Genomic DNA, 12,689 nt, shown 5'->3' with positions numbered 1-12,689 from the left:
AGAATTAGTTGAAAATGGTCATGTCTAATAGCTAATTTTTTTCCCTGTATGTAATAGGAGACAGTCATCTTTGGTGGGTACAGGAGACTTGAGAATAAAAGGTTTGTAGTACCTCTCCTGAAGAACAGAATAGGAAACCACCTAAGGAGCCAGTAAGATTGCTAAGCAGCACTGGGGTCTCTTGTAGAATATGGTCTTCTTAAATAGAGGTGTTTTTGTACATTTAAGAGGAGTTAACATTAATAAAACAAAGAGACGAAGCCAAGTCCAAGCGTCATAAAATATGAATATTTTATTCCAGGTCTGGGAAATGAAAAAGTGGGGAACACATCCTTCCACACAATATTCTAATTTAGCTGACATTAGTTTCAAAAAGGTAAAACAAATATATATGTGTATCTGTATAAATATTTATGTGCCCACATACATATTTGCTCAGATTTTAGTCTCATCAGTGTTTATATATTTAGTCTATTTTTGTAAACACCGCTAAAAATCATTAAATGCATCCCAATACTTCTACTTCTGCCTCTTTGTCAATCATTTAATATTGTTTGAATTGAATTCAGTTTGTGTTTTAATCACTTATGTGATTAGTCAAACTGTACATTACATTAGAAGATGTACGGGAAAAACTTGGTTTAGGTTATATTCTATGTATCACAGTTACCCTTTACGTGATTTTTTCATCATTATTTTCAACTTCACACATCTTGTAGTTCTCTATGCAGACTATTTCAGCTTCTAGTGCTGTACATATCTATATCTTCTGGATGGGACTGCCCGTGATCCATGAGCTTGGGGTCAGGCATAAACTGTGTAGCACCTGATAAAGTATTAAAATGAAAAAAAAATTAGTCATTCATTTCACAAATTTATTGTTGGTACTGGGAATGCAGCAATGAATAAAAGAAAAATCTCTGTCAACATCGACCTAACATTTAAGTTGGGCAAGAGAGATAATAAATTAAGTAAAAGATGTATCAGATGATAGTAAGTGCTATGCAAAAGAATAAAACAGGGAGGGGCATATAGAGTGCTTGAATGATTTGAAATTTTAAACAGGGTGGCCTTCTAGTTAGGTGATAACTGAGCAAAGAACTGAAGGAGGTGAGTGAGGGTGTGAGCCCTGTAGATATTGGAGGAAAATACCTTGCAAGTATAGTGGATCTGATGAATGTCTGAGGAAACACAACATGGTCAATATGGCTGGAACAGACTAGGTAAGATGTGGTAATTGTGGGTACAGTGAGAATGATAGAAGATATGATCAGAAAACAAAAGAAAGCTAAGCCACACAGAGCTATAGTGTTTCTCTTTTATTCTAATGCTAGATGGACAATTTTGAGCAGAGCAGTGACATGATGTTGTATTTTTTAAAAGATTACTCTTGTCTGTGGGGAGAAGAGACTATAGGGAAATAAGGGTGGAAGCAGGCAGACCAGTAGCTGTGGAGGTGGTGAAAAGGGATTGGATTCTGGGTAACTTCTAAAGGTAGAATGGACAGAATTTCCTAAGTGGTTTGAACATGCTATGTGAGAGAGACTCTAACTTGAGAAACTAGAAGGATGGAGTTGACATTTACAGAGATAGGGAAAAATGTGGGAGAAGCATGGGAAAGGCAAGTGAAGTGCCAAGTTTTGGATGTGTTAAATTTGTATTGCTAACTAGATATCTGAGTACAAATGTTGAGTAATCTGTTGGAAATGTGAGTCTCTACAGCTCAGGAGAGGCCTTGGCTGCTTTATAAATTTTATAGTACTAATTTATATGTGACATTCAAATTACAGGACTATGAGATCATCTAGAGCATCAGAGAAGAGGTCCTTTGATGAATGTGCCCTGTGGATACTCCAATTTTTTTAGTTAAATAAAATTAGGAGAATGTATGAGAGAAGGCTGAGAAGGAACAGCCAGTCAAGTGAAGTGAGAGACTCAAGAGCAAGTGGTATCCGACAAGCCAAGTGAAGAGATTCTTTCAACGAGGAGGGAGTAATCTTCTGTGTTAAAAATTACTGATGGACTGCATAAGATGGAGATTGAAAATGTACCAGAGTTGGCAATATGTGGACCAATGATGAGCTTGATAAGCGGATATTGTGCCAGACAAGATACTACATTATTTTCATTCATTATCTCATATTACCACCATGAGACAGATGATATTTTTATATTATCCTTGTTTTACAGATAAGGACATTTTAATTTAGAGAGGTCAAGAAAACTGACTAATCTCACTTAGTTGATAAGTGGAGCCAAGACTGAATCCAAGTTAGTTTGACTCTCTAACACAACAACCCTGGCTCCTGTAAAAAGGGGGCTAGAGCAGTAACAATGTCACACAATTATTTTTAATATTCAGTATAATAATACACACAAAGTTCTGCATATAACAACTGGGCATGGCAAGTAGACAAGAAACAACTATTTTTATATTTACTTTATAAGATTTTAATTTTTTTTAGAAACTTGTTTTTATTTTAAATGTTTTTCAAAATGATTTATTTTAAAATAATTTTGTTACATTTGGGAAACATATCTTTTTCCCATAGAGGAATTTATAGTTTTATGATAAAAACAAAGGGGAGAAATAGATTTACATACAATCATTTATGCCTATTTCTTAAGAAACTTTTTCTATTTCATAAAGTGTGATATATCTATATATAACTTCACCACATATATTAAAAAGATCATAAGTAATCACTATCCATACACTAATACAGTTCTCCATAGGATAGTAATTTTTTTTTCTTTTTTGGATAGAAATTCTTAACATGGGGTCCCTTTGGCGGTCTGTGGATAAAGTTCATGTTACCTATGAATTTAAATGTAGGAAATTTGTCTTTATTTTCATTAACCTCCGACTGAAAATGAACATTTTCTTCAATAATGAATGAAGGTAACAAACCACAACAGTATTAGCATGACCTTAGATTCTGTCACTAATAGAAATCATAAATATTTTCATATCATGCTGCAGTTGCAAATATCTTGAAATATTTGTACTTAGCACAACTTTAAAACTATGGCTTTTATTATATATGTTAGATACTGTTGTTAAATAACTTTAAGGGAGCTTATATACTACCATGTATTTTCTTTTATCCATTTGAAAGCATTATTCTGAGAAGGGGTCCATAACACACAAAAAAGGTTAAAAAACTGGTTCTGCCTGCTCCCTTCTCATTGTATCTTTAACCGCCGCCTTTGCTCAGTATGAGTGAAAAGTGTACTAAGAGTTTTCTTCTTATCAGACATAATATAGTAAGCATATGACAAATAATTACTTTATATAAGTCTGAATGTGCCTAATTTGCTAAACAATGCCCATCAGTTGACTAAGTTCTCTAACACTTCTACTTACTTCCTTAATATATATTCTTGTCTACAGTCTAGCCAAAGCTTCAGCTCACCCAAGTTTGAAAGGCCCCTTTGCATTTGGATCTCTCTCTCTCAAAATCTGTTGAAAAGTTTCAAAATTTTAATTTATCCATACCTTATGTCAGGCAAGAAATATGCATACAGAAATGCCTTTGGAGCTTTTCCTACAATCCACCTGCCTAACCTCTGGAGATTCTAATTTATAATTCTTAGGCAGAGTGAATTTTAGGAAAAACAAACAAACAAAAAAACAACTTCAGTAATTGTAACATGGATCCCTCTGGTTTAGAACCACTTAATGTAGGTCACTTGTTTTCTGCCTTTTAAAAAAGATTCATCTGCTTTTCTGAATGATTAAGGATTACATCTTTTGCTCTTAGAAATTTCTTCACCCCTTGAGCTGATCAAGGGCTCCCTGTCTTCCCAAAGGATTAGCAGTCATAAAACTCTTCTTGAATCTCAATCCCCTAACCCTTTTCTTTGCAATCTATCATATTTTTAATCCTTCATAAAAAGTTGTTTTTATACATAAAGTTGTTTAGAAGACTTTTTAAAAAGCTGGTGGTATCATGTTGTGATGAGCACAGGTGTTATATGGAAGTATCGAATTACTATACGGTACACCTGAAACTACTATTACATTGCATGTTAACTAACTGGAATTTAAATAAAACTTTAAAAAAAAAAGAGCTGGTGTGAGGCACCTGGGTGGCTCAGTCGGTTGAGTGTCACATTCTCGATTTCAGCTCAGGTCATGATCTCACAGTTTTGTGGGTTCAAGCCCCACATCAGGCTCTGTGGGCTCACCCTGCAGAGACTGCTCAGGAATTCTCTACTCACCCCCCTCTCTGCCCCTCTCCTGCTCATAGTCTCTCTTTCTCAAATAACAAGATAACATTTTATTTTATTTTTTTTTTTTAATTTTTTTTTTTTTAAATTTTTTTTTTCCAACGTTTATTTATTTTTGGGACAGAGAGAGACAGAGCATGAACGGGGGAGGGTCAGAGAGAGAGGGAGACACAGAATCGGAAACAGGCTCCAGGCTCTGAGCCATCAGCCCAGAGCCCGACGCGGGGCTCGAACTCACGGACCGCGAGATCGTGACCTGGCTGAAGTCGGGCGCTCAACCGACTGCGCCACCCAGGCGCCCCAAGATAACATTTTAAAAAAAGAGCTGGCATTACAACAAACAGGAAAAAGTAAAGATATTTAAAGTTATAAAATAAAAATAAATTAGTGCCTTAAAAAGCCCTTAGGTGTTATCTATTCACTGATAATTTAGTTCACATATTATCTCATTTATATTTCAAGCAGTTAGGTACCAAAAAGTGGGACAGATCACTAATAAATTCCTGAGTGAAGTTAAGATTGTTAAAAATTCAATTTTTGTTTCTTTTGTATAAATTTGAGATCATATTCAGCATTCAGCTCATCAGTAATTGAAATACTTAAACATACTAGTCACTGCACGTTACTTTCTCACCCTTTGTTCTATTCCTTTCATTCTTTTTTTCTCTCTTTGCCTCACTTTAGCTATATTCTATTGAATTGTATCTGAGTTCATTACTTCTGTCCTCTTTTACACAGTTGGCTCTTAAATCCATCCAAGGAGTCCTTAGCTTCAGGTACTATATTTTTCACTTCTAGAATATCTGCTTGATTTTTTAAATAGATTCCAATTCCTGTGAAAATCTCCATTTTTTCATCTATTTTGTTCTTGTTTTCTATTTAACATATTAATCACAGTTAAAGTCCTTTTATGCTAACTTCAATATTTAGATCACCTGTGGGTTTGCTGTTATTTTGTTTGTCAGTCACATCTTCCTACTTCTTTGCATGACTAATATTTTGTTTGTTTATATGGTGGACATAGAAAGCATGGTATCTTCTACCAGAGAAGTGACCCTTTTCCTCTTAAGGAAGGGTAAGGTACTTATCATCTTAATCCAGACACTGAGCTGAGTTGCAGTGTTAATAAGAGTCACTCAACCTCTGGTTCCTCTCTTTTCTTCAGGTATAGCACTCCAAAGGTGCTGATTGAGAGCCTGATGAGTTTCTGTCTCCCTTGCTATAAAAGACTAGGAAATTTGGTTTTGCCCTTCAGATGTTTGGAGCTTAGCTATTTAGTCTCTTGTCCCATAGAAAATCTGGCAAATATTATGAGGGGGAGATGAGTCGTGTATTTATGGCACACCTCATCCTTCTACAAGTAGTATCAGCAATCTTTTTCTGCAATGGGCTGGAGTAAATATTTTGATTTTGTAAACCGTAAGGTCTCCTTTGCTCAATTGTGCAACTGTAGTATGAAAGCAGCCACAGTCAATATATAAATGAACGAGTGGACCTGTATTCCAATAAAACTTTATTTACAGACACTAAGACTTACATTTCATATGTTCTCTTTTCAAAAAATGTATTTTTTATTTATTTGGAATGTTTTTATTTTTTTCAACCATTTAAACCATGTAGAAACTATTCTTGGCTTGTGGAAGGTACAAAAATAGATGGTGAGCCAGATTTAGCACAAAGGCCATAGTCAGCCAACCTCTGGTTTAGAGGGACATTAATCTTGTGAGAATGAGAGAGATTTCATTCTGCTTTCATCAGATTTCAGAGGTCCATGTAACCAAATTTCCTAATTTGTTATTCCTAAAATAACATAATTTTTATTATAAATGTATATGGATGACAGAGAACAAATGAACTCATATTCAGAGCCACAACATATAATTGAATAGTATACCCAACATAGTCTGTACAGTGGTAAGTAGTAGCTATGACTAGGCTCTCTAGCTAAATAATGTGCTCCCAAACTTTGCTCAATGGAAATAATCTTGTTTATCAGCAAAATGGCTAATTACTCTAGGCAAATGATAATGATATTTTCTAACACACTGAGACCTTAGCATGTGGTTGACATTGTACTTTGTGCTTTACATGCAACATCTCATTTAATCCTCACAACTATGTGAGAAAAACACTATTATTATCCCCCATTTATGGATGAAGGGACAGGCTTGAGATATTTGATAATTTGCCACAGGTAACAGAACTAGCAAATGTTGGATCTAGGATTCATATCCAGGTCTTATTCTTAAATCTGTGCTCCTAATTACTACTGTATTCTATGTCTTGGACCTTTAGGATTGCATGTGAAATGTCAAAATGGTGAACCCAAAAAGTATTCTGTGTAATCAACTCTGAATGATATATGATAAGGGATAAGGATGAATAGTACTGGCAAATCTTGCTCCTCTACATGTGAACTTTGAATGATTTTCATATACATTACCCATTACAAGTGGGTAAAATGTTCCAGAATCCAGATGTGTGAAGAAAAAACATTGACTAGGGACAGTTCGGTGCCACTGTTAAGGTGTAATGTGTTTCATCTCTACAAAGATACTCTGAAATTGACAGGAGTTTAGAAAGCTGACGGGATATATTATATACTTGTGGGAATATGATCAACTGTGGATTATCAGAAAGAGTCTAGGGGCACCTGGGTGGCTTGGTCGGTTAAGCGTACGACTTCGGCTCAGGTCATGATCTCATGGTCCGTGAGTTCGAGCCCCGCATAGGGTTCTGTGCTGACAGTTCAGAGCCTGGAGCCTGTTTCAGATTCTGTGTCTCCCTCTCTCTCTGCCCCTCCCCTGTTCATGCTCTGTCTCTCTCTGTCTCAAAAATAAATAAACGTTAAAAAAAATTTAAAAAAAAGAGTCTAAAACTGCAAACCATCCTGAAACAGAGAAGATGGTGGCAGAGTAGAAGGATTCTAGGCCTACCTTAACCCATGAATACAACTAGATAACTGTCAAATAATCCTAAATACCACATAAATTGACAAGAAGACTGGAAGAACAAACTCCACAACTAAAGGTAGAGAGAAGACCACACTAAAGAAAGTAAATAGTGTGGAGATGAGGTTTAGAAGAAAAATAGATGGTGACCACTACAGTGGGCAGGTTGTTGCAGTCTCAGAGAAGGGTGACAAACACACAGAGGAGTGCACAGGGAAAATGAATCCCCATAGCAAACTGTCTTGGAAAGTGAGAGGGCCCAAATTTTAGGAGTGCTTCCAATGAGTGTGGTTTAAAGCCTGAGTCCTAAAGGTCAGTGGGCTTGGCTCAAGGAGAGCCTGGAAGCATTGGAGCTGCTCTTGGAGAGAAGGCAAAGCAAACAGCTTGTGGACATACAGTGTGGAAACAACAATCTGAAGAATACCTGGGGCACACAGTGCAGTGGTTATTTGCTCATCTCAGAGCCCGTTCAAGAGAGGCAGCATTCACAGAAAGACTCCTCCAGAAACAAAGGAACTGACTGACACCAACTCCCCAAACCCTGGCCCCTCAACATGCACAGAGCCAAATGCAGAAACTAACACATCCCCCACACTCACTACCTAACTTACTTATAACAAGCCATGCCCCCACACCTGGTGGAAGTACCCCTCCTAGGCATACTTGCCTCAGTCCCAGAGCAGAGGGCCCTCTCCCCCAGAAGACCAGCCCCAACCCCTACCCAACTAAGTCTCCCACCCCGGGAGATTTGCAGGTCCTCAGTTCTGGCAGTGGTGGTGATAGGTCTCATTTCACAAGTACACCAGAGCACACCTAGTTAAAACTCGCCACATTCAGACCAGGGACCAAACACTGCCCACAAGAGGCAAATAGAGCCTCTGCAGACAACTGTCCTAAAGGATAAAGTGGCCAGGACATAGTAATAGAGCACAGGGAGGACACTCCTGGAAACACCAGGCCCCGGAGAACAGGGAACACAATACTAGAGGGCACTACAAGACATCTTCATAAGGCCATTACCCCCAAGAACAGAAGATGTAGCTGACTTTTCTAACACACAGAAGCAGGCACAGAACGTTAGACAAAATGAGAAGACGGGGTTTTGTCCTCAATGAAAGAACAATACAAGATGACAACCAGAGAGCTAAGTGAAACAGATATAAGTAACATGTCTAATAGAGAATTGAAATAAATGATCATAAACTCATTGGAATTGGGAAGAGTGGAAGGCATCAATGAGACTCTTAAAACAGAGATTCCTTAAAACAGGAATAATAGAGTATAGATATATGGTTCAATAAACAAAATGAGAAACACACTTGATGGAATTAACACTATGCTGTAAAAAGAATGAATTAATGACCTAGAAGACAGAATAATGGAAAGTAATCAACTTGAAAAAAAGAAAGTAAAAAGAATTATACAAAATGAGAATAGACTTAGAGCACTCAGTGACTCCATCAACAGTAATATTATTCACATTACAGGAATACCAGAGGAAGAATATTCACATTATAGGAATACCAGAGGAAGAAGAGAGAAAAAGGGGAACAGAAGATGTATTTGAAGAGATAATAGCTAAAAAGTTCCTTAATCTGGGGAGGATAGAGATCTAATAGGCACAGAGAACCTGCAACAAAATAAATAAAAACAGACCCACACTAAGACATACTATAATTAAATGACAAAATATAGTGGTAAAGAAAAAAATTTTAAAGTGGAAAGACAAAAGTAGACAGTTACATACAAGGGAAACCCCATAAGGCTACCTAGAGATTTTTCAGCATGAACTTTGCAAGCCAGAAGGGAGTGGCATGATATATTCAAAGCGCTTAATGGGAAAAATCTGCAGCCAATAATACTCTACTCAGCAAGGCTTTAAGAATACAAAGAGAGATAAAGAGTTTACCAGATAAACAAAAACTAAAGAGTTTGTGTCCACTAAACCAGCCCTGAAAGAAATACTAAAGGGAGCTCTTAGAGTGGAAAGGAAAGACCAAAATTGATAGTATACAAGTAGGAAACACAAAAGCAGGAACAATGATTATTTCTGTAAAAATCGGTCAAGGAACTCACAAAATGTAAGGATATAAAATATGAAACCATATACCTAAAACATGGAGAAGAGAGGAATTTAGAATGGGTTCAGGGGCGCCTGGGTAGCTCAGTTGGTTGAGTGTCCGACTCTTGATTTTGGCTCAAGTCATGATCCCGGGGTTGTGGGATCAAGCCCCGCATTGGGTTCCACGCTGAGTGTGGAGCCTGCTTGAGATTCTCTCTATACCCCTCCCCTGCTCATTCATCCTCTCTCTCTCTAAAAAAAAAAAAAAAAAAAAAGAATGGGTACAAACTTAAATGACCATCAGTTACTATAGACATCTTAACCCAAAGATGTTATATACAAATTTAATGTAATGATATATCAAAAACCAGTAATAGATACACAATGAAAAAAGAGAAATCCAAATATATCACTAGGGAAAACCAGCAAACCATGGAAGAGAGAAGGAAAAGAAAAGATCAGAAGAAATCTCCCAAAACAACCACAAAAACAGATAATATATTGGCAATAAATACATATTTATCAATAATTACTTTGGATGTAAATGCTATAAAAGTTTCAATTAAGAGACATGGGGTGTCAAAGGATTAAAAAACAAAACAAAAAAAGTAACAAGATCCATGTATGTACTGCCTAGAAGAGACTCATTTTTGACCTCAAGACACCTGCAGATTGAGAGGGGATGAAGAAACATCTATCATGCAAATGGATGTGGAACAAATTTATATTGGACACAACAGACTTTAAAACAAAGACTGTAACAAAAGTCAAAGAAGGGTACTATATAACCATAAAGGGGACATTGCAACAAGAAGACAGAACAATTTTAAATATTTATGCACCCAACATGAAAGCACCCAAATAGATAAAACAGTTAATAACAAACATAAAGGAAACTAAAAGATAATAATACAATTATAATAGGGGATGTTAACACACCCCACTTACATCAATAGAGCATCTAAAACAGAAAATTAACAAGGAAACAATTGCTTTGAATGACACACTGGACCAGATGAATTTAACAGATATATTCAAAACATTTCATCTTAAAGTGGCAGAAAACACATTCTTTTCAAGTGCACATGCACCATTCCCCAGAAGAGATCACATATGAAGTCACAAAACAAGCTTCAATAAACTGAACAAGATTAAAGCACACCATACATCTCCTCTGACCACAATGCTATGAAACTAGAAGTCAACCACAAGAAAAAATCTGGAAAGACCACAAACACATGAAGTTTAGTTAAAGAACATGCTACTAAACAATAAATGGTTCACCAGGAAATAAAAGAAGATAGAAAAAAATACATGGGAACACATTAAAATAAAAACACAACAATTCAAAACCTTTGGGACTCAGCAAAAGTGGTTCTAAGATGGAAGTATACAGCAATACAGGCTATCTCTAGAAGCAAGAAAAATATCAAATGACCAGCCTAACCTTACACCTAAAGGAACTAGAAAAAGAATGAAAAAATAAACCTAAAAATAACCAAAAGGAGGAAATAATAAAGATTAAAGCAGAAAAAATGATATGGAAATTACAAATACAACAGGCCAATGAAACCAGGAGCTGGTACTTTGAAAAACCTGATAAACTTGATGAATGTACAGCCAGACTTATCAAGAAAAAAAGGGAAAGGAGTCCAATAAATCAAATCATAAATGAGAGAGGAGAAATAAAACCAACACTACAGAAATACAATTATAAGAGAATATTATGAAAAATTATATGCCAACAAATTGGACAACCTAGAGGAAATGGATAAATTCCTAGAAATATATAAACTACCAAAGATGAAACAGGAAGAAATAGAAATTTTGAACTAACTGAATAGATGCAGAAAAAGCATTTGACAAAGTACTTCCATTCATGATGAAAACCCTTAACAAAGTAGATTTTGAGGGAACATACGTCAACATAATAGAGGCCATATATGAAAAACCCATAGCTAATAATACCATATTCCATGGGGAAAAAACAGAGCTGTTCCCCTATGGGCAGAAATAACACAAAGATGTCAACCCTCAGTTTTATTCAACATAGTACTGGAAGTCTTAGCTATAGCAATCAGACAACAAAAAGAAATAAAAGGCATCCAAATTGGCATGGAATAAGTAAAACTTGCAATCTCTGCAGATGACATGATACTATATATAGAAAACCCTAAAGGGGCGCCTGGGTGGCTCAGTCAGTTAAGCATCTGACTTCGGCTCAGGTCATGATCTTGCAGTCTGTGAGTTTGAGCCCCATGTCGGGCTCTGTGCTAACAGCTCGGAGCCTGGAGCCTGCTATGGATTCTGTGTCTCCCTCTCTCTCTCTGCCCCTCCCTGCTCGTGCTTTGTCTCTCTTGCTCTCAAAAATAAATAAAACATAAAATTAAAAAAAAACCCTGAAGACTCGACCAAAAAAATGCTAGAACTGATTAATGAATTCATTAAAGTTGCAGGATACAAAATCAACATGCAGAAATCTGTTGCATTTCTATACACCAAGAATAAAGCAGAAGAGGGGTGCCTGGGTGGCTCAGTCAGTTAAGCGTCCAACTTCAGCTCAGGTCATGATCTCTCCATTCCCGAGTTCAAGCCCCAAGTCGGGTTTTGTGCTGACAGCATGGAGACTGTACCCTGCTTTGGATTCTGTGTCTCCCCATCTTTCTACCCTTCCCCTGCTCATGCTCTCTCTCTCTCAAAAATAAACATTAAAAAAAAACTTTTAAAAAAGACTGAAGCAGGAGAAAGAGAAATTATGGAATCAATACCATTTACAACTGAACCATAAACAATAAGATACTTAGGAATAAACCTAACCAGAGGTGAAAGACCTTTACTCAGAAAACTATAAACACTGATGAAAGAAATTGAAGAGGACTCCAAGAAATGGAAAGACACTCCATGCCATGGATCAGAAGAACAAATATTCTTAAAATATCTACGTAAAGCAATCTACACATTTAATGCAATCCCTATCAAAATACCACCAGCACTTTTCACAAAGCTAGACCAAACAGTTCTAAAATTTCTATGGAACCACAAAGACCCCAAAGTGCCAAAGCAACCTTGAAAACGAAAAGCAAAGTTGTAGGCATTACAATTCCTGACTTTAAGTTACATTACAACACTGTAGTGATCAAAACAGTATGGTACTGGCACAAAAATAGACACATTGATAAAAAATGAACAGAATAGAAAACACAGAAGTGAACTGACAACTGTATGGTCAATTAAACTTTGACAAAGCAGCAAAGAATATCCAATGGGAAAAGAATGTCTCTTCAACAAATGGTGTTGGGAACATTGGACAGCCACATACAAAACAATGAAACTGGACCACTTTCTTACATCATACACAAAAAATAAATTCAAAATGGATTAAAAGACCTAAATGTTAGACCTGAAACCATCAAAATCCTGGGGGAGAACACAGGCAATAACTT

The 12,689-nt window shown here is 36.5% G+C and overlaps 1 protein-coding gene across 1 annotated transcript in view; it reads right to left on the bottom strand.

The window, feature by feature from the left end:
• Positions 1-266: 266 nt before the first annotated feature.
• Positions 267-12,689, bottom strand: part of LOC121024879 (MICOS complex subunit MIC27-like) — a 63,636-nt gene continuing 51,213 nt past the window's right edge. The window contains exon 8 of the mRNA XM_040467181.1: positions 267-826. Coding sequence (XP_040323115.1) covers positions 738-826 — 89 coding nt within the window. The 3' untranslated portion in view covers positions 267-737. The remainder of the gene's footprint in view (positions 827-12,689) is intronic.

The sequence above is a fragment of the Herpailurus yagouaroundi genome, unplaced genomic scaffold, assembly GCF_014898765.1.
Source record: "Herpailurus yagouaroundi ecotype Mexico unplaced genomic scaffold, PumYag 67294, whole genome shotgun sequence".
NCBI classification, from domain to species: domain Eukaryota; kingdom Metazoa; phylum Chordata; class Mammalia; order Carnivora; family Felidae; genus Herpailurus; species Herpailurus yagouaroundi.
This window is presented reverse-complemented; position numbering and strand designations above follow the sequence as displayed.